General features: G+C 34.7%; 3 protein-coding genes across 7 annotated transcripts; 2 read left to right on the top strand and 1 right to left on the bottom strand.

Annotated features, from left to right (window-relative positions):
• Nucleotides 1-841: 841 nt before the first annotated feature.
• On the top strand, nucleotides 842-6,434 carry LOC126713016 (receptor protein-tyrosine kinase CEPR2). Of its 4 annotated transcripts, none has more exons than XM_050412604.1 (3): nucleotides 842-1,195; nucleotides 1,763-4,431; nucleotides 5,827-6,434. In XM_050412604.1, the coding sequence occupies exons 2-3, from the start codon at nucleotides 1,806-1,808 to the stop codon at nucleotides 6,195-6,197; spliced, it is 2,997 nt and encodes a 998-aa protein (XP_050268561.1). In that variant the 5' UTR covers nucleotides 842-1,195; nucleotides 1,763-1,805; the 3' UTR covers nucleotides 6,198-6,434. The 4 variants fall into 4 exon arrangements, with proteins under 4 accessions (XP_050268561.1, XP_050268564.1, XP_050268563.1 ...); XM_050412607.1 differs by having other exon boundaries at nucleotides 852-1,153; nucleotides 1,773-4,431; XM_050412606.1 differs by having other exon boundaries at nucleotides 852-1,153.
• Nucleotides 6,435-10,563: 4,129 nt separating this feature from the next.
• LOC126713015 (serine/threonine-protein kinase-like protein CCR4) lies at nucleotides 10,564-13,074 on the top strand. Its single transcript, XM_050412603.1, has one exon. It carries the CDS (start codon nucleotides 10,723-10,725, stop codon nucleotides 12,985-12,987), a length of 2,265 nt encoding a protein of 754 aa, XP_050268560.1. The 5' UTR covers nucleotides 10,564-10,722; the 3' UTR covers nucleotides 12,988-13,074.
• Nucleotides 13,075-16,205: 3,131 nt separating this feature from the next.
• Nucleotides 16,206-21,576, bottom strand: LOC126713014 (adenylate kinase, chloroplastic). Of its 2 annotated transcripts, XR_007651249.1 has the most exons (8): nucleotides 21,313-21,576; nucleotides 20,993-21,094; nucleotides 19,939-20,067; nucleotides 19,732-19,866; nucleotides 19,299-19,445; nucleotides 18,963-19,037; nucleotides 17,070-17,165; nucleotides 16,206-16,787 (listed from the first exon to the last, which is right to left on the bottom strand). XR_007651249.1 is itself a non-coding variant. In XM_050412602.1 (7 exons), exons 1-7 carry the CDS (start codon nucleotides 21,520-21,522, stop codon nucleotides 16,683-16,685), a joined length of 903 nt encoding a protein of 300 aa, XP_050268559.1. In that variant the 5' UTR covers nucleotides 21,523-21,574; the 3' UTR covers nucleotides 16,206-16,682. The 2 variants fall into 2 exon arrangements, 1 of the variants encoding a protein (XP_050268559.1); XM_050412602.1 differs by lacking the exon at nucleotides 17,070-17,165 and having other exon boundaries at nucleotides 21,313-21,574.
• Nucleotides 21,577-22,157: the final 581 nt, after the last annotated feature.

The raw sequence follows: 22,157 nt of genomic DNA, 5'->3' as shown, positions 1-22,157 counted from the left end.
GTTTTGAGCTTTCCACAAACTGCCACAAATTATAGTTTTAACAAGAGGTAGGTTTAAGAATTGGGTTCTCGGTGAAGTAAAAGGTTAAACCAGTTGACGGAGTAGTAGGTTAACACTTGAAGCAAAAGAGTGGACGGTACAACGACTGTACCACGATTTTTTTGAGTCACTTCTAAACCTTTGCATAAGCCATAATCTAGAAGTTATTTGTCTGGAAGAAACAGAAACAGGGAACATGATAAAATGTGAACTATTACTTTAGCGACCACAACTTTTGTTACAATTTATCAAAGTAATTAATTATGAGCAGTCTATAATCATTTTTAAGTGAAACTCATTATGTTTTTTATTGTTTTTTAGAGTTTTAATCTATAGCAACTGCTTCTAATATTAACTCTTTATTATCATACCAAAATACTAATCAGTTTTTGATGTAGGTAAAAATTAAATCTCTTAACTCTTATTCAATCATCATATATTTTACATACTGAACTAAATGAAACTCACTTCGTTGCTTGTAATTGAAAATAAAGTAGTGAATTTCGTTATTTTTTCTTCATTACTTATAATGGACTGCTTTAAAATTATGGCAATAACTGTGCCCCAAAAGTTTTTATGACAATTGTAATCAGAAAGTCATAATTTTTCTAACAAATTTCTCAGATACCTTGACTGTACACCACTCCAAATACTGAGCTAACTGAAGATTAGAAGTAACGCATTTCATATTTTACGAATCACAACAAAGCAAGGATGTTTTGTTCACTTCTCACTGTTATCGATGTGAGGTGATGTGAGGTGAGTTTTAAAAACTTTCACAACAGCATGTTTGTCTCTACTCATATATCTCTATGGCCTACACCTAATGGCTTAGCTCACATGCTTCTACTCTTTCTCACTGATATAATGAGAGGTGCTCTTTCTTTCACTATATCCTCTATTCATAATCATTTTCTGAGTTATTATAGAAACTTTCCGAAGATTTTTGGGTTCTGGCTTGAAAAAGCATCCATCTGGTCATTATAAGAGATCAGAGAGCACTGTTTTTGCATGAAGAATTCCTGGTTTTTATTGGGATTATATTCACAGGAGGAATCTCTTTTACTAGTCAGAAATTCAGAAACTTAAGCAGTTGCAGAGGCTACTTTCTGAGGTGAGCAAGTAGCAGATCAGATTTCAGCTGCTCAATTCTCAGGTTTCGTTTTCTTTCTTTCTTTCTATTTTCTTTTTTTTCATTATTTTTTAATTTTTCCTTAAAATCCTTCATTCACTTTTTTGTGTTTACGTTTTCTTTATGGTGGGGTTACTAAAATAACAATTTAAAAATAATTTACAAAAGTTGGGTTAGGTTTGAATACTTGAAGGCAGCCATACCCAACCATTAAAAAAGCACAATAGCCCAGTTTTCAATGATGAATCCACAGATTTACTCATAATTTGTACATGATGTTTTTTTTACTTTTGTTGATTTCTGGTAAAAACTCTTACTTTGCTATCATTATGAACAACTCTTTTCTTGACTTGCTAGCTAATTAAACCCACGGATGTAATAAGAGTGACTTCCAAGTACGATTCTTTACAGTAACACTAATCCACAACTACAAACAAAAATTGACGTTTTAACGTCAGCTTAGTTTTATTAAAAAACAAAACAAAGTACCATGAATAATTTATATCTAGTTGTTTTTTTATTAATCATTATTATTATATATATAAATAATAATGAAATGATTTATGAATGTTTTGTTTCCTTCCTGCTCAGCTGTTTCCAGGAGTGGCAATAATGGCTGGATAAGATATATCGTATGCTCAAAAACCAAGATCCACACAGTCACACTCTCTTCTTGGATTGGCCATTTTGCCCTCATACTTGTTCCCAAATGGCCAAACACCCACTTCTCTCCCTCCATTTTCTGTTGCTCTTTTGCTTTTCCTTTTTCCCGCCATGTACACCTCTAACGGTCGAAACCAAAGCTCTTCTTCAATTCAAAAGCCAGTTCAAAGACCCTTTCAATGTTTTCCATTCCTGGAAAGATTCAGACTCTCCCTGTGAATTTTCAGGCATTAAATGCGACTCTGTGTCCGGGAAAGTGATTGAAATCTCACTAGACAATAAATCTCTATCAGGGGTCATCTCTCCATCCATTTCTGCACTCAAGAGTTTAAGGACTCTTTCGTTGCCGTCTAATCAAATTTCTGGAAAGCTTCCATCAGAGCTGAGCAGTTGTATTAATCTTAGAGTGTTGAATCTTACCATAAACAATATGGTTGGAGCCATTCCGGATCTTTCTGGGCTGAGAAGCTTGGAGATTCTTGATCTTTCGATGAATAATTTTTCGGGTTTGTTCCCAAGTTGGGTGGGGAATTTGACTGGCTTGGTTTGTTTAGGACTAGCGCAGAATCAATTTGATGAGGGTGAAATTCCTGAGAGCCTTGGGAATTTGAACAACTTGGCTTGGCTCTATCTACAAGGTGCTAATTTGAAAGGAGAGATTCCGGAGTCTATTTTCGAGCTCAAGTTGTTGCAGACATTGGATATTTCAAAGAACAATATTTCCGGGAATGTCTCTAAGTCCATTGCAAAACTAAAGAATCTTCACAAGATTGAACTTTATGGTAATAGTTTGACTGGCGAAATCCCACGAGAGCTTGCCAACCTCACCTTTCTGCAGGAATTTGATATTTCTCAAAACAAAATGCACGGGAAATTGCCTGAAGAAATTGGCAATCTGAAGAATTTGATGGTTTTCCAGCTGTATGAGAACAACTTTTCTGGAGAACTTCCTGCAGGGTTTGGAGATATGCACAATCTTACTGGGTTCTCAATCTATGGTAACAGCTTTACTGGGGAATTTCCCGTGAATTTTGGCCGGTTCTCACAATTGAACAGCATTGACATTTCTGAGAATCAGTTTTCAGGTGGTTTCCCCAAGTTCTTGTGTGAAAACAGAAAACTAAAGTTCTTGCTTGCTTTGGAAAACAATTTTTCTGGGGAGTTTCCAGAATCTTATGCTGAGTGCAAATCTCTGGAAAGGTTAAGAATTAATATGAACCACTTGTCCGGGAAAATTCCTAATGGGGTTTGGGCACTTCCAGATGTAACAATGATTGATTTTGGTGATAATGACTTTAGTGGAGAAATATCCACGGAAATTCTCTCTTCAGTGAGCTTGGGTCAGTTGGTTTTGCAGAACAATAGGTTTTCAGGCGAGCTTCCATCAGAACTTGGCAATCTGACCAACTTAGAGAGGCTTCATTTAAGTAATAATAACTTCACTGGTAAAATTCCTGCTGGAATTGGTGCTCTGGAGCAATTATCATCATTACAATTGCAAAAAAATTCTTTAACTGGATCAATACCACCAGAAGTAGGTAACTGTGCAAGGCTGGCAAACTTGGATCTTGCTTTGAATTCTTTGACTGGTAATATACCGGAAACATTTTCTTTGATGAGCTCACTGAACTCTCTGAATCTTTCGGGAAATAAACTCACCGGTCTGATTCCGGAAAATTTAAAGAAATTGAAGTTAAGCTCCATAGATTTGTCTGAAAACCAGCTGTCCGGAGGGGTGCCATCTGAACTTTTGATCATGGGTGGAGACAAAGCATTTCTTGGAAACGAGGGACTCTGTGTTGTCCAAAATTCTAAAATGCATATGAATTCTAGGATGAATATTTGTCCTGCAAATCATCATCAAAGAGGGATCTTTGCAGGTAATTTTGTTCTGTTCTGTGTCATAACATCTGCCTTGGTTATCTTATTAGCTGGGTTACTGCTTGTCAGTTATAAGAACTTCAAGCTTAGAGTGGCTCGTGTAGAAAATGATTTGGAAGGGGAGAAGGAAGTAGATCCGAAATGGAAATTTGCATCTTTCAACCATGTAGATATTAACGCAGATGAAATATGTAATCTGGAGGAAGAGAATTTGATTGGAAGTGGTGCTACAGGAAAAGTTTATCGATTGGATTTGAAGAAAAACGGTAGTACTGTGGCCGTAAAGCAACTGTGGAAAGGAGATGGTGTAAAGATTTTGGAAGCAGAAATGGAGATTCTGGGGAAAATAAGGCATAGAAATATACTGAAGCTTTATGCTTCTTTACTTAAAGGAGGCTCCAGTTTTTTGGTGTTTGAGTACATGGGAAATGGTAATCTGTTCCAAGCTCTTCACAGACAGATGAAAGGTGGCCTGCCAGAACTGGATTGGCATCAGAGGTATAAAATTGCTTTGGGAGCGGCAAAGGGAATTTCTTATCTCCACCATGACTGTTCACCACCTATTATTCATCGGGACATAAAATCAAGTAACATTTTACTTGATGAGGGTTTTGAGCCAAAAATTGCCGACTTTGGGGTAGCAAAGATTGCAGAGAAGTGTCAAAAGGAGTCTGAATATAGCTGTTTTGCTGGCACTCATGGTTATATTGCTCCTGGTGAGTTTCACAACTTTTTTGAACAATTTTTTTTTTTAATGTTGTTCATGCATCAAGAAATAATTCATGAATGATATCCATTAACTTCTTATATTTGTGATGGCTTTAAAATTGCAGCCGATACTTTTTTCTGATTCTGGTGCTTTATCTGTTCACTGGACATATTTTTCTTATAAATTCAATTAATATTTTCTTATATTCAAATTCTAGAATCTTATGATTTGAGGTGCCTAATTTCAATCACTTGAGCATTCAGCTTCATCCATCTGATCTAATATTTATCTTCTTCATCTCTTTCGATTGATAAATCTATATTGACTGCTCTTTGTAAAGAAGTTAATTTTGATGGTTGCTTCTTGACTATTTATATAGTCTGGTAATTTTTGGTTAGTCATTGATGATAAGGTTATAATATGATTTTCTCTGGCCCTTTTGAGTCCCCAATTTATGACTCAGAGGGTAGCAGTTGAGTACCAAAAGGTTTTAGGGCATATCTCTCTCAAAACTTGGGCTAAGATGAGGACCCACTGTTCTCATTTCTCAATAATCCAAAATGTATTCTGTTCTTTAAGAATCTTCTTCTTTTTTCGTATCCCAAGGCGGACTATAAAAGTTCATAATCAATGCGGAGATGAATTTTTTGTTCCACAGGATAGTATTTTCTCTTTGATTGCTGAATGATTAATATGGTAATTCAATCCTCTTAAAGGACCAATAGTTGTTTAATCTTCTGGTTTCAGTTGATATGCTTAAGCCTTGTGTTTGTACTTTATAATTTAGATCATACGTGAAAGGATTTTAAATAAATTTATATCATGAGTTGCAAATCAACCAACAAATACAAACTGGATATGGCTAATTCACTTGTGATGTTGATGGCATTCTGCTGTATCTGTGTCAATTTATTATCTTCTGGGAAGTATACATGGACAAGGATCTGGGGAAGTATATTACCAGAAGTTCGAAGAAAATGTTGTATTCATAATGAATAATCTCTACTTCGATTTGGCAGTCTATTGGTGTTAATTGAATTGTTGACCTATGAATAAATTTGTGGCCATGTTAAAGTTTAATGGTGTATTATTGCTGACATCCTGTCCTATTGTTGAGATTAGCGTTTTGCCAGGTTTAAAGAATGTGTTGATTTCTTATGTGTTCAATTCTTATGTCTCCACCTCTCCCTAGTATTTCCAGTAATGAAAATGAATCATAAATTCATAATAAACAAATGACAAGAGTAATTTTAACTTACTAAACATATTAGGCCAAGGTTTCCTTTCTTACCTATGAATAGATGTTCATAAAAATTCATTCTCTCTTGCAAAATGTTTTCAATATAAAGTTGAATGTGTGCTTTACTTTTATTAACATATATGCTCCAATTTTCCAATGCAGAGCTGGCATATACTCTTAAAGTCACAGAAAAGAGTGATGTGTATAGTTTTGGTGTGGTGCTGCTAGAATTAGTTTCTGGTAGAAGACCTATTGAAGACGAATATGGAGAAGGAAAAGATATTGTTTATTGGGTTCTAAATCATCTCAATGACCGCGAAAGTGTGCTCAGGGTTCTTGATGATAAAGTGGTGACTGATTCTGTCCAAGATGGCATGCTTAAGGTCTTGAAGATTGCTATCCTTTGCACTACCAAGCTTCCATCTGTGCGTCCTTCTATGAGGGAGGTTGTTAAAATGCTTATTGATGCAGATCCTTGCATTTTCAAGTCTCCGGACAACAATGCTGACAAAAATGCCAAGGTTTTCCTCTAGTCAATATTTTTATATTTTTCCCCTAGTAATAGTCAAACTTTCAAGGTTCAACGCATGATGCAAATGTTGGTATTTCCATGCATGTTGACGAAATTTGGTGAACAAACTGTAGTTTTATAAAAATCATCAGAATCCAATGGTAATGATTGAATGTAATATTGTTATATACCTAAATATGAGAATGGTGTTGTAGAAAGCATATTGCTATAATCTGATATGGGTGCTTATTTATTGCCATTTTTGTGTACACATTATATTTTGGTTCAGGAACAACATTGACTACAGATGGCACAATCAAAACTGTTTAGACTTTGACTATGTTCTAGTTTAGATTAAATCATTTCAAGCAGATATGACGCAATAATTTTGAATTTTATTATCAGATCTATTTTCTCTAGGATTTAAAAATCAGAACAATAATGTAGAAATTATGTATAAAATCTCCCCATTTTGCCTTTTTTGATGAAATGGATTTTAGTTTTAACATTTGGAAATGTTACATCATATTCATGTTTAAGTTGCTTAAAAATGTCATTCCTGGAGTACCATACTCGTGAATTTCTATTACATGAATTTTTAAATTTAATGCACTGTGAATAAAATCACATTAAGGTCTCCAAACAGATCGATCAAATGCTAGAAAATCTTGATGCTATAAAAAATGAAACAGGGCACATAATATACCCAGAAAACCAGCCCTAGCCTACAAGAGGCTTCCATAAATCTATGGGCCAAAAAAATTCTGTTTTTTCCCTCACTAGCTAGTCACTACCTTCATTGCTTGTAAAGGAGAGAGCTAAGTTGGTGACTATCAAAATCAGAGGTTTTTATTTTTTTGGTCTTAAGAGAGAGAGAGAGACCTTTAATAACTTCCTACCTCCATAGCTGATTTTCTAGCATTGTAGATAGAGCTGAACAACAGGGCTTCCAAGATATCATATAAAAATTACATACCAATGAAATCCAGCCCCTATTTTTTGTTCATATAATAAATAGAGTTACAACCAGACTCATTAGTCTGGATGGTACCTACCCATGCACTAAGTGCATGGGGTATGGGTGGACTTGGGAAGGTTGGAGTGAAGTATATTTAGTAATTATATATTTCTAAACTACTTTAAATCTATATATAAAATAAATTGAGTTCCTCCTACCCTCACCCTCTCATTTGGTTTGGGTGGCCACTATATGGGAAAAAAAATACTTGGATTGGAGACAAAAGTTTCAATATTTCTGGTTTTTTAGATATAATAAATAGCACGTTGAATGCATTCAACCTAATTCAACAGAAAAAGTCAAAAATTGAGAGAGAGAACCAACTAAATCACTCTTGGTTGATTGGGTTGTTTACAAAATCTTTGAAATTTAGAGGACATATGGACAAAGTCTCTCCACGCCATTGTTCTCAATATGTCGGACTCAGTTTCATAAAGTTGCATTTAATCAAATTAATCTAAGGGGCCGTATCTGTTTATTAAAGTGAATAAACCATTAACTTTATTTATTTATTATTTATTTAGCTGAATAATAAATCATATAATTCATTCCGCCTATGATGATAAGTACTATAAATTTGTATTGCACTTCCCATTATACTGTAGAAGTATGTAACGGGGTTAGAATAGTCACCGGTATTGCCATTTGCGCTTACGTAAATCGACTCTCAAGTCTCAGCGAACTCACACTTTGTATTTTGGTATAAAGAAGTGAGAAGACTCAATTATGTGATTGGTTATATTAATAAGGCAATTGCAGGGAAGTTATAAAAAACCATAGAATGAGACAGACAAATATTATAGAATAATATATATTAATTCAACGGCAGCTTGTTGAACTTATCACTAAAGTGTTTTTTTTTTTTTTTTTTTTTTTTTAGAATACTAAATATTTTAACATATACATGAGGAGAATGGAGAAGGTTTTAAAAAAACTTACAGTAGTGTATATCTAAAAGGGCATAACTCTTGAATATATAATATAGACTTTAAATCTCTTTAATTTACACTCATTTTTCAATGTGGGATTAACCCACTGTTTAAATAAAATCATAAATAAAAGTTCAAATAATAATAATAAAAATGAGTATAAAAAAACAAGATTAAACCAAATAATAACAAATGAACAAAATATTTAACAAAAGCTCAATCAAAAACAAAATATAGAAACTCCTAATAATTCAAATTCATAACTCGTTCTCATTGGTGATGTCGAGAGCTCTACTTCTCAGTGGCTTAATTAGCTTGCAATCACATGTATCATTCATTGCTTTCTCTCACTTTCTCCATTTTTCTTTTCTCTATCATCATTTTGGGCTCTTTCTCTATTTATTACTCACATCTTAGCATTCTCATTCGTCTCTTTTTTGCTTTTTAATTTTATTTGTAGAAGGAAATTGTAAAACATCATATATTTGCAATTTTTTTTGTGATGTCGACATATTCAAATTTTCTTTTTATTAAAATTTGTATAATTTAAGTTTTTTAATGACCACCCTAAATAGAATTCATAAAGTCATCATTGTGAGAGAGATGTTATTTTTTTATGATTTTTTTAGTTTTGTGCACTCTCTGTCCCAAAGTATTGGTCCTATGTAGAAAATCCAAATTTTTAAGCAAATATCATATAAAACATTATCTGTCAAGTAAAAATGTACAAATTTCCAAAACTACCACTATTATTTTAAACTATAGAGAAATAATGATATTGACTTTTTAAATAAAGGGTAAGATAAGAATTTTATTTATTAATTTTGGAAAGAGGACTTCATTTTGGAATCCAAAATGGAATAGAGGACCAACAATTTGGGATGGAGGGAGTAATTGTTATGTGTATATGGAAAGTTTGTATATTTGAAATATATTTATTTTAGGAATTATTACACCTATTAAGGAATAAATATTACAACAATTTTAGAGAGGAATAGTTATTCCCCATTTTAAAAAATAGTTATTCATAAGAAATGATTATTCCCGGTAATAAAAACATAGTAAAACTACAAGATAGTTAAATTATAAGAATAACTGTTACATTACAATATTTATTACAATCTACCAAACATGTCCTAACCTTTAAAATTTCAAATGGTCATGTTAGTAATCAATTAACTACATCATCTAATTTAGTAAGGGCATATTTTGTGTGTTGTAATAGATTCTATAATGGAATGATTATTCATGGGGAATAGCTATTCAGTATTTAGGTTATTTGTTACATCTTCATTACTAGGAATAGTTATTACTTACGCTTCATTTGTTTTCATGGAAAACCTTTGTGAAGATAGTTTTATGCCTTTTTTTTTTTTTTTGGTAGCTTAAAAAAAAAAGTCCAAGGAAAACTATCTTTGGTTAACAAAAGATCTTATTAAAAATATAACTTATTTTTTAGAGATTGTTTTCTGCTAAAATTTTCCAGAAAAACATCTCTATCTCATGCCACGTTAAATAGAGGAAATTAAGAGGTAATGTGGAAGTTATTGAAAACAACTCTATCTCATTTTTAAAAATGCTACCAAATATAGACTCATTTTTTAAAAAAATATTACCAAATATAGGAAAACTAAATAGTTTTCAAAACAAAATACTCTTTTTTAAAAATGACTAATTTAAAAAAAAAAAATGTTAATGTCAAAACTAATGAAGTGTTAGTAATAGCAATAATTTAAATTGAGGAATAGTTATTTTTCATTAAAAGTGTTGTAATAGTTATTCCTTATTAGGTATAATAACTTCAAATATTAAATATTTCTATAAATACAAAGTTTCTATATGCATATAACAATTATTTTAAAAAAAAAATTATACACAAATAATCTTAGATCTCTTTCCAAATGCAAAAACTTTTAATATGCGCTTGACAATTATAAAAATAAAAAAGTCATAAACAAATAATCTATCTTTTCAAATGCAAAACTTTTCATACACATATAACAATTAATTTTATTCTAACTTTACAACCAAACATATTATTGGTTATTACATCACAAAATCTTTTATTAGCAATAATAAACATTACCATTTCTATCATAATCTTCATTTAATATACCAAATATGCTGACACTAAAGAAAGAACATAAAAAAGAGTCTAAAAAGGAACCCAAAATTGAAACTGGAGAAAACACAGTGACAAAAAATACCAAAAAAAAAAAAAAAACCCATTAATATATGGATAGAAAGTGATTTTTTTTGTCCCAAAAAATGAAATACGTCATCAATTATGTTCTAGTGACTCGGCCTACGTTTTGGAAGTGCCTTGAACGAGTTTTGAATGAATGGTAGGGGTCAGGATTAGCAGTGTGTAGCTTTCAGAGCTTAAGTCTTGACTACACGCTCCCACTTTTATAAAATAGAACGATTCAAAGGACTCGGTCTTTGGTCCTCCCAAAACACTCTTGAACCGCGTTTTCCTTCTCTTTGGCCCTTTTGTGGAACTTACACAGTCTTAAAACTGGCCAGAACTCATTTCCCATTTCACCTTCTTCTTTCTCATCCCAACATGATATTATTATCAAATCCTACAAATTATTTCTATGGCTAATAACTCCCATCTCCTACTCTTTTTTATTATATGCTTATCCTTCTTTTCTTGTATTCCATTTGTTCATTCACTATCCACTGTAGCCATTTCAGAGACTGCTAATCAAACACTAATCTGTGCTTTAATTAAGCCCCCTAACCAACAAGCTTTTGTCCTAAACTGTACAAGTTTCCCTCAAGGAATCCAAATTCCTGTGAATCCCAATACATCATTTTCTGGGATAGTAGCTGGATACGGATTTCTTTGTGGGTTAATTTCACCATCTTCTTCAATTATGGTTTGCTGGAGATTCTCTACCAATGGAACTATAACGTCCTACAAGCGTATCTATGGTGGCCCTGCAGCTATCAAAGATCTTGATGCTGGGAATTCTCGCATTTGTGGCCTTGTAAATGGTACCGACCAGCTTGAGTGCTGGCAGTGGCAAAGATTTGGTGACTTTCGTCCAAGCAGGGATCATAACTTTTCAAGTGTTGCTGTGGGTGAGAATTTTGTATGTGGGTTATCAGCAATTGGAAATATTACCTGCGTTGGAAATAATGCTAATGTTGTCGGCGGAGAGCCTCGTGGGAATTACTCTGTGGTCTCTGCCGGATTTAGGCATGCTTGTGCTATCTCTGAAAACAATAGTTTGGATTGCTGGGGAGAGATGGCGGGTGAGAAACCACAGGGAAAGTTCATATCATTGGCTTTAGGAGAAAACCGTAGTTGTGCTCTATGGCATAATGAAACAGTTGTCTGCTGGGGGGAAAATAATTTCAGCCTGCCAGAACGTTTGCAAGGGACTTATTTCGTCACCATTGAAGCAAAGCGCAGTGTTTTCTGTGGAGTTGTGAAAGCAAATTATTCTTTGTTCTGTTGGGGTAATGAAATTCTTGACTCAAAATTAATGGTGTTTGACAAAGTTATGCCAGGGCCATGTAGTAGTAAATGCTCATGCGGTATATTGGACTTGTCTTCCGCCATTTGTGGTCAGGGAGTATATATCTGCAAGCCTTGTGAGGGAGAAACTTCTCCTTCACCACCACAATCCCATCATACCAGTGGTTGGAACAAAAAAATGGTGGCTTACTTAGTAGTGGGGTGTGTGGGATCCTCGGCTCTGATACTAGTTTGTTGTTTCTTTTTGTACAAATATTGCAAGGATAGAGGATGTCGCCGAGTCCATGACTCGGGCCGCTTGGACGAGCCAGGAACTACACCTGAAAATGTTCCAAGCCCACGTCAACAACAAGCACCACCGGTTCTAGAGAAGCGATTGAGCCATTTGGTTAGTTTGGGAAACGGTGTGCCCATGGAACAATTTCCTTTGCAAATGTTACTTGAAGCGACCAACAATTTTTCAGAAGATCACAAGATTGGAACAGGTAGCTTTGGCTCAGTCTACCGAGCCACTTTAGATGATGGCCGAGAAGTGGCTATCAAGCGTGCTGAAATTTCAACGTCTACACCATATGTGAACAAGCGAGAGGAGGACAATGACAATGCTTTCATAAATGAGCTGGAAGCTTTGTCCAGGCTCAATCACAAGAATCTTGTCCGTTTATTGGGATTTTGTGAAGATAGCAATGAGCGTGTATTGGTCTATGAGTACATGAAAAATGGTACCCTTAATGACCATCTTCACAAGCTTCAAGGTACTCCTCTAATGTCATGGGCTGCCCGAATTAAGGTTGCACTAGATGCAGCTAGAGGCATTGAGTATTTACACGTGTATGCAGTTCCACCAATCATACACCGCGATATCAAGTCGTCTAACATATTACTAGACGACACATGGAACGCCAAGGTGTCTGATTTCGGCCTATCATTGATGGCTCCCATGGACGAAGAGTCACACCTTTCACTTCTTGGAGCAGGTACGGTTGGTTACATGGATCCCGAGTACTATAGACTTCAACAATTGACAACCAAAAGTGACGTGTACAGCTTTGGAGTCGTATTGCTCGAAATGTTGTCCGGGTACAAGGCAATTCATAGGAATGAAAACGGGGTGCCCCGAAATGTGGTTGATTTTGTTGTTCCATACATTGCCCAAGACGAAATTCACAGAGTTTTGGACCCAAAAGTACCACCACCTACTCCATTTGAAATAGAGGCAGTGGCATATGTTGGGTACCTAGCAATGGATTGTGTAAATCTAGAAGGTAGAGATCGTCCCTCGATGACTGAAATTGTAAATAACCTGAAAAGAGCCTTGGACGCTTGTCTAACGCACCCAAAACTATCTCGGTCCTCGACGGAGTCTTCAACATAGTCATTTTGCACATGTGCCATGAAATGGTCCATTTTTGTAAATCAGATTTTTTATTTATTTATATATATACAAATCAATTTTTCCACATTTGTTAATTAAACCGGGTTGGGCTAAAAGCCTAAAAGAATATGATAATGAAAGCACCACGAAATGAGACCTAACGTGCATTTTACAACTAATAGATTATTTCTTCCTGGTTTTATTAACCAAGTCTTTGTTTCATTCAAATTGTAACTTTGAATATCATTATTCAAAGACGAGGTCATATTAGCCCATAAAGGTGGAAATTTTCGAAATTGGAGAATCTATGGATGGACCTAATATGGTGGGAAGCTTTCCAACGACCCCGCTCAATCATTTAAAGTGTAAGACTTCTAAGAAGTATTTTTTAGACTGAGCAAAATATGATAAAAAAAAACAATGGTCTTTGTGACGTTTTTCTTTTCATTTTTTTAGGTCATTACTTTATGGAGTAAATGCAGGGTAAGACTTAAATTTGCCCACAAATTTCTTTTTTTATTTGGGTCAAGATTTTGTTTTGAAGGGTAAGACTTTAGATTATGCAGGGTTGAATTTCCATGGGGTAGACATTCTTGCATATTTTAGGCTAATTTGGCGACGTGTGTTGCTGTTAACGTGGGTTTGAGTATGTAGTGGTAGAGAGCGATGCCAAAGCTTGTATTGATGCTCTCAAAGCCCCCTTTGATGAAGTGCTTTGAAGAATTTCATCCATAACAGTTGATACCCTTTTGTGGGCATTCCATGGTCAGCAATTTGTTTTCAGGTGGAGTTCAAGAGAATCAAACAAAGCAGCCCATATTTTAGCTTCTTGGTGCCTTGGGAAAAATTTATCTAGATGTTTTGGCCAGGGTTATGCTCCCAACCCTTTTATGGATGTAATTAATTCTGAACTCTTATTTGCTGTAGTTGCTGATTAGCCTCTGTTCTTTTTGGTTTGTCAATAAAATTTTCTGTTCATCAAAAAAAAAATTAGGCTAAAATAGGCCAATTATTTGCACAATAATCATAAGTATTGGTCTGGGTTAAACAGAGGCTTCTTTCATTTTCCTTTTGGTGATAATATTATTTTTGGTAATTGATGATGCTCATTGAAAACAACGTGCCATTGATGGTCCTTGCCAAGAGCCTTTCCAATCAATGGTAGTCAGTGGGTCCTTTTGATGATGTAAATGTCTTGTGTTAGTGAATGTGGAAGACTCATTCAGCAAAAACAAGAATATCACATTATTACACACAATATTTTTTCTCAGAACAAAACATGCCTTGGATTTTTAATACGCGTGATTGCAGCAAAGAAACAAACAAACAATATACAAGAGCCTTTGATGTCCCTACAAAGAAAGCTGAACCTGAGAGTAAAGTTGCTGCAGTTTTCTTTTTAGGTTCATACTTTGTCAACCTGTTCATACTTTGTTAACCAGTTAAACTGTCGGTCACAAAATTGGCTCAATAAAAAAAAAATTCAGCATTTGGAAGATAGAGATAAAACTTGCAAAATTTAGCATTCGGTCACAGAATTCTGATGTTGATACTATTGTAAAATATACCAACCAGAATTTGAGTCAGATTTCTGTTTTTTAATAATTCAAATGTTACAACGAGTATGAAAAGAAAGCTCAAATCCTGGTTTTCTTTATTAAAAAGACCAAATTCTACCGTTAAACTACAAAACAAAAGTTACCAATTGCCTTGACTATTTTGAATGAGGCCTCTTTCTCCACTTGTTTGATAAAAAGAGGGATGCAATGGATAATTTGATAAGCTAATGAAGCTGACTTTATGCCTAAACAATTTAGGCCCTCCCATTAGACAAAAATGCCTAATTTTTATGGTCAGTAATTTGATTTCACCATAAATAAAATAAAACAATACCTATCAAAAAGAAGTATTGGTCTAAGTTAAACAGAGGCTTCTTTCATTTTCCTTCTTTTTTTTTTTTTTTTCTCTCTGGTGATGATACTTATGACTATTTATCTTATTTTTTTTATAATTGATGATGCTTTATTGAAAAGAAAGTTGTATTACTGATAAGTGAAAACAACATACGATTTGATGGGCTGGTCCTGCCAAGAGCCTTTCCAATGGTAGTCAAGTGGGCCCTTTTGATGATGTAAATGTCTTGTGTTAGTAAATGTGGAAGACTCATTCAGCAAAAACAAGAACATTGATTAGCAAAATATATATATATATATATATATATATATTTATATATATTACATACCATTTTTTTTCAGAACAAAATAAAATATGCCTCTAATTTTAAATAAGCCTGGTTGCAGTAAAGAATTTGTAGGGGATTTATAAAATAAAATTTAAAACAAACAATTTCCAAGACCCTTTGATGTCCCTACAAAAAGAGCTGAGCCCTCAGTAAAAGTTGCTGCATTTTTCTGTTTTGGTTCGTGCTTTTTTTTTTTTTTTTGAGAAGATGTTTAGGCTCATACTTTGTTAAACTGTCGGTCACAAAATTAGCTTAAGAGAGGGGGGGGGGGGGGGGGGGGGGGGGGGGGGGTGTGGATGGAGGAAATTAGTATTTGGAAGATTGAGATCAAATTTGCCAACAAATTGCCTTGACTATTCTGAATGATCTCTTCTATACTTGTTTAATAAAAATAGCGATGTAATGGATAATTTGATAAGTTATTGAAGCCATCTTTATCAACAACAATGGATTGTTCCAAGGCTGAATCTAGATCTAAACAACTTAGACTGCCATTAGGAAAGAAAAAGGCCTAGAATTTATGGACTAGTCCCCCAAATTATATGGAATTTTCAAAATCTTCAATTTCTCATAACGTAGTGGAATTGTTGCAAGTATTTTACCCTCCACAAGATTGGAAATTGGGTGTGTTTGGAAAATGTTGAAAAAAGTTTTGCCTTTTGCTTTATGCTTTTTGTCTCAATGTTTTTGCAAATATTTTAACTTTTAGCTTCTTTTTTTTTTTAAATAAACCAAGTTTTAACTTTGCAAATAAATAACCAGAAATAAATAATTCTCAAACAGCTATTAGATCCAGAGCCAAACCACCTTCCATTACTCCCTTGTTATTACACCTACCACTTCCTCCGAGATAATTCAAGTTGAAATTCTGCATTGTCTTAAAAGTCATTTTAATGGATGCCTTTAGAGCAATTGTTAATAAACAATTTTAGGAAATTTTTTACATCACTCTAATAAGAAATATAGAAAGCCATCAAAACAATTTTTTTTTTCCTTTTTCATAAAAAGTTTCTAAAAGTACTTTATAAACCAATACACTTTGAGTATCCATTAACATTTCCCTTGTTTTATTACAATTAACCAGGAAAGCTAAGAGAAAACAAGAAAATATTCTAGGACATCAAATATTAAAAGTGTCGGGTTGCTTAATTAGTAAAGTCTCGTAGCATTGTAAGTGGATACTTGAAATCAAACATCGCCTTCAGCTGGGATGGAGAGTTTATGAGAAGCAGCTGGGATGGAGAGTTTATGAGAAGGGCAGGCACTACCATTGGACCAATAAAAATTGGGGACAAATACAATCATGCTTTTACCAACGCACTTTCTATGCACCCAAAAAGCTATATTATATTATTAGTTTCCAAATACCTTTACCATTTAATTCCTTTGATATACATTTCCACTTTATAGAACCTTGGCCAAATGGGGCCTAACTATTCTGCTTCACAGTATTTTATGCTGCCAAAGATTCTGAAGTAGCCTTCCTTTGCTCAAGAAGTTTTGTCAGCCAACCATCAATTTGGGCAAACACATCCTCTTTGGAACCATTTCCATCAATCTGAAATACAGCAAAAATGGCCTTCCAGTTGGATTCTATTGAATAGAAATCATATCTACTACATGACAGGCACAATGCCTACAGAATTTTTATTCATTCAAGTTAACACATTCAAATAATTTCTGCACAGGAAAAGAAAATCAGGTTCCAATAATTCAATAATCCTTCCACACAAGAATTTTAAGAAAATAGACCGTTTGAGGAAAATTGACAACTAGTTTGTCTTGTAATATGCCAATCCAACAAGGCAATCTGAGGATCAAAGTAGACTGGCTTTATTACCTCTAGTTTGATCTATTGTCAAAGCAAAATGAAAACCCAGCTGGTTGCTCTGGGTGGAAAGCATTGGCCAAATATAAGGCAGTATTGCTAAACCACCTGCATACTAAGAAGTCACTACTAGCTAGCCAAGACCTCTCATAAGTCATCAGATGGGCAATACGTAAATCCAACTAGTACAAAATCCAAACTAATTACTGTCAGCTCCATGGAACCAACCTTTCAGCCATTCAAGTCTATCTACCTCTCAAACTAATAGCAGTTTTAGATAAGTGTATCTTCACAATTCAAAAGGCAGATGCATCTGCATTTGTGTGCTGTGCCTGTGCTTGGCAAGAAGCACTTTAAGTGTGGATTTTTAATTCTAAAAAGAGAACAATTAAAATTATTATTACTAAGATGCCATTGTAAGCTAGGTAAAATCCAGCCATAAATTGGATATCAATGATTTCACATGTAAAGGTAAACGAGTCAATTCGACTACTTTGTAAATGGAGTGTGCTACATGAAAACCACCTTTTTAGCATTCCACTCTATCTAGAGCATTATGTCAAGAAATTTTAGCAGCAATGTCACCTCCTACAGCCAATTCCAAAATTCCTTTCAGCCTTTCTCTTAAAGTCATTCTAGTGCCTCTTTAAGGAATTTGAGATATGCAATTTTCTTTTGAGCAACATAGAGATGTTTCTATTAAAATGCTGCTACTGAAAAATTGCAGTGCCATATATTTAGGGATATCAGAGTAGCGGATTCTTTGGTGTGTGTTTGAGAGCTGAATACTATTATATGCAATAATCTACAAATGTAATGCCTATCAAAATGAAATTTACAACCTTGATTAAAGCAACAAACATTAGAATGAAGAAGATAAGAGAACTTTATTAGTGACCCAAATATCAATGACCCAAATAAATGCAGTTATAAGTTCAGTTACAAGTCCAAACCAAAAGAAAATTAGAATCAACAGGCCTCATATTTTTCTAATCAATTGGTATACAAATTTATCAGTCAAAAACATTGTCCCTAGGACAATATTGATGTTGTGGATTGTTCCTAGCAGCAACAAAAATAATCAAATCATAACTACATGCATGCACGCCCAAACTCACACAGGCACACACAAAGAAGAAAAGGAAAATGATACATAACAAGGTAATTAAGACCAACAAAGGTTAGTTTCTTTATTTGGAAAGCGGCGTTGGGAAAAATTTTAATAATTTATAATTTAAGGAGGCAAAAAGGGGTGGTGGTGGATTGGTGTTGCATGTGCAAGAGGAATGGGAAGACCATCAATCACTTACTCCTACACTGCCCAATAGCTCAAGGGTTGTAGAATATGGTGTGTTCACTATTTGCGGTTCTTTGGGTCATGCCACATAGTGTTGTGGAAGTTAACTTATAGCATGTTGGTTAGGCAAGTTCAACAAAATCAGAACTAAGGTGCTTTGGAGGGAAAGGAATACATGCACCTTTGAAAGGAATGAAAGATCGATTCATGAGTTGAAGTTTCTCTTCTTCAGACTTTGTTTGAATGGGAAAATGTTTCAGGTGTTTTTACTTTCAAATTTTTGCCTGATATGCTTGATTTCTGTACTTTCATTGTTACTTATATTTTTTCTTTGTTGCCCCTGGCAGATTACCTGTGTGCTCTATTTCCTTTGTATTTTCTTACATTTTCTTCAATGAATTTTATTGCTTATCAAAATAAAATTAAGACCAACAATGGTGGAGAAGTCAAATGCAATATGAGACTCATATTGTGTGTAGCAGTCAGACACTGCTCCTGCTTAGCCCTTGTACATATGCATTTTCAGTCAAATACACACGTACACAAAATTATGAATGTGAGAGAGAGAGAGAGAGAGAGAGAGAGAGGAAGGGGATAATATCACATGCCTTCACTGTTATGTCTTTAAACATTGAAAGAACTGCCTCCACATTTTGATGATGAGTGCGCAACCGCAACTTTACCTAAATCAGGCCAAATAGGAATTGGGGGAAAAAAGGTCATTACAATAATCATAGCTATGTGAAATTCCAGGAGACAAGCACAAACCAAGAATGAGAATAGCTTCAAAAGAGAAAAAGAAAGAAAGATAAACAACGAGAAAGAAGGTTACAACCACTAAGCAAAAGAAGAAGAAGAAACATACAACCCCACTGAAGAACCCATAATTTCTTTGAAATTGGAAGTACCAAACCTAGGTAGAATGGTTTAGAACATGAACATACCTTTTCTTCCGTGTCATCAAATCGTTGAGTAAGCCTCGCAGCAATTTCTTCAGTTTCTGGGGGAGAATACTTCAAGTGGTATATCTTCCCAGTAACAGGATCTAACCTTCGTCCAATGACTCTCTCAACAAGGATATCTTCAGGGACCTGCCAATACAGGTAGGCATGTTCAATTAGCATTGTGGAAAGCCCATTCTTAAATTCCACATTAAGCAAATATCAATTTGAATTGGGGTAAAAATTCACAAGTATTTCAGATCACAGTTCACATCAGAACATTATACAATCAAAGGTTAATATATATATATATATGAAAATCAAACAAATTAGCTAAGAGCCAGCATCAAAGTCATCTTTTGCCTTTTCCTAACTGTTGATACAATTTAAATCGTTCAGTTATAGCATACCAACAGCAAGAAAGAAAAATCCTTACTTCAAGGAGAATGAAAAGATCTGGCTCAAACCCAAATTTCTTAAGAGCAGTTGCTTGTGATAAGCTCCTTGGGTATCCATCCAAAAGCCAACCATTTTCTTCAGCATCTGGCAGCGATAGACGCTCCTTGACCATCTAGAGGATCAAAATTAAGAAATCACCAACAAGATCATGATTATATGTCAAACTGAAACAAACCGTCCCTACCATAACAACTATTTCATCTGGGACCAATTGTCCTTTCTCCATGAATTCCTTTGCTTGCCTTCCATTATCACTACCAGCTGCAACTTCTGCCCTGAGTAAATCTCCAGCAGCAACATGCACCAGACTATACTGCATATAGGAGGATGACTTGATTCAATCTGCTTTTCTTCATTGGCAATTCCGAAATGAGAAATTCACAAAGTAAACCAATACTTACGTGGAAAATGATATAACATGATTTGGAGAAATAGTTTCTAAAAATTAATACCTAAAAGAAAAATACCAATAGATGATGTCTAATCTTTTTTTTTCATGCTAATTCAATAGTTACAATAGGGGAGGAAGAATTTGAACCCTAAATGTCTCCATTGGAAACACCAAGAGGTGTAAGTTGGGTTACAAGGCTCTTGGCCAATAGATGATGTCTAACCTATCTACACAATAGCCAAATAATTGCTAAGTCAATTTAGATAAGGCTATGATGGCAGGCGCCCTCCACCCAAAGCAACAAATTGGGTTTAAGTCTAGGAATCAACCTCTTCAAAAAATGGGGTAAGGCTGCCTACCAATCCTCTCTCAATCCTCGCAAAAGTGGGAGTTCTGAGCATTGGGTACAACCTTTTTTATGATCTCTTCCCAATGAACCCTTTTTTTTTCAATTATTGTGTCTTGGTGGAGAAAGGGTACACCAGTAACTTTAAATCTAAACCAAGAGGGATTGGTGTAGAGAACACTTCTATTCAGCCCTGAGGTAAATCTCAAGGCAAATTAGAATAAATTTCAATGAACTAATCTACTAGTTACTATTACTATTAAACATGTAGCCTAGTAGTTTAATCTATAAGGAAGAACAATCTAAAATGTTAACAACTCTCAGTATCTATTGTTTACACCTAACAAACTAATCAGCTTCGTTGTTAGTTAACGTTTACAGGAACTTTAAGCTTTCTAAAACTTAATCAAATTATTTTCAGTGGCATTAAAAACTAAGTAATCCACTTTCAGAAAAACTGCTTTAACCAAACAATCCCAATTGTGCAAAAAAAGAGCTTACTTTTTGAGTGATAAGCTCACATTGGGTTCCTTTACCAGAAGCCGGAGCCCCAGATATCATAATTTTGAGAGCCTCTCCTGGGTTCTTAGTAGATGCCATTACCTGCTCATACATACTCATTCTAAATAAATATATCAGCAAAAACAAAAAAAAAAAAAAAACTGGGATTTTCTAGAGGAATTAAAGACACAAAGAAACATAATTCACAGGTATCGAACTCATGATCTCTTGCTGTGATATCATGATAAATTATCGATTCGCCCGTATGTGGATTTAATTATTTAACCATAATTCAAACAAAGTGAAGTGAAGGGGCGTACCATGAAGTGAGGAGGAGGAGCATTTGGCGAGTGGGATTTGGTAAGACGAGAGCGGGATAGGGTTGTATGGAAACGGAGGGAGAGGGTGGAATTGTTGAAATTTGGGAATAATAATGATAATTGTGAAGTGAGAGGTGGTTTTAAAGAAGAAGAATAGGAAGACTGCGGCTTTGGCTGTGGTATCGTCCACAAATTTACGCCGCACGCCATTTGGGTCTCTCTTTCTTTCGCTTTCTTCTCTGCTTATCAAGCAGTATTTGTATACAGTGTCCAACGTTCGATCTTTAACGTTGGATTGGGATATTCCTGGAACAGCGCTTTGCAAGCAACGGACAACTCGTTATGGGCCTTCGCTACTTTTTTCCTTTTTTTTGATAAACTGGGCCTTCGCTACTTGGTCCTGCTAGCACCGGTACCAAATTGCTCCGTTTGGAAGTTCATAAGAAAATGGAATTGGATGATTACAAGGGAAAGGGAATGGAATGGAATGAAATGTATTTAAATAAGGAAAAGGAATGGAAAAGAATAGAAGAGAATGGAATCAAGTAATCTTGATTTGATATTTTAAAATAAAAGAATAGAAAGGAATAAAAATGAATAAAATGTAAGGCCTTGTTTGGATTTTTTTTTTTTTTTCATCACTCATCACTCCTCACTCAATTTCCGTCACTCGTCACTCATCATTCATCACTCATCACTCGTCACTCAAAATACCCCAATTTCTATACCCCACCCATTTGGCAAATATTTTCAGAATTTCATCACCCAATTTTTTGTACTTTCTGTGGGACCTACTCTTCTTAAAACCACCAACAAATAAACAGTATTAAACGCCACCCAAAAAA

The sequence above is a fragment of the Quercus robur genome, chromosome 2 (genome assembly GCF_932294415.1).
Source record: "Quercus robur chromosome 2, dhQueRobu3.1, whole genome shotgun sequence".
NCBI lineage: Eukaryota > Viridiplantae > Streptophyta > Magnoliopsida > Fagales > Fagaceae > Quercus > Quercus robur.
This window is presented reverse-complemented; position numbering and strand designations above follow the sequence as displayed.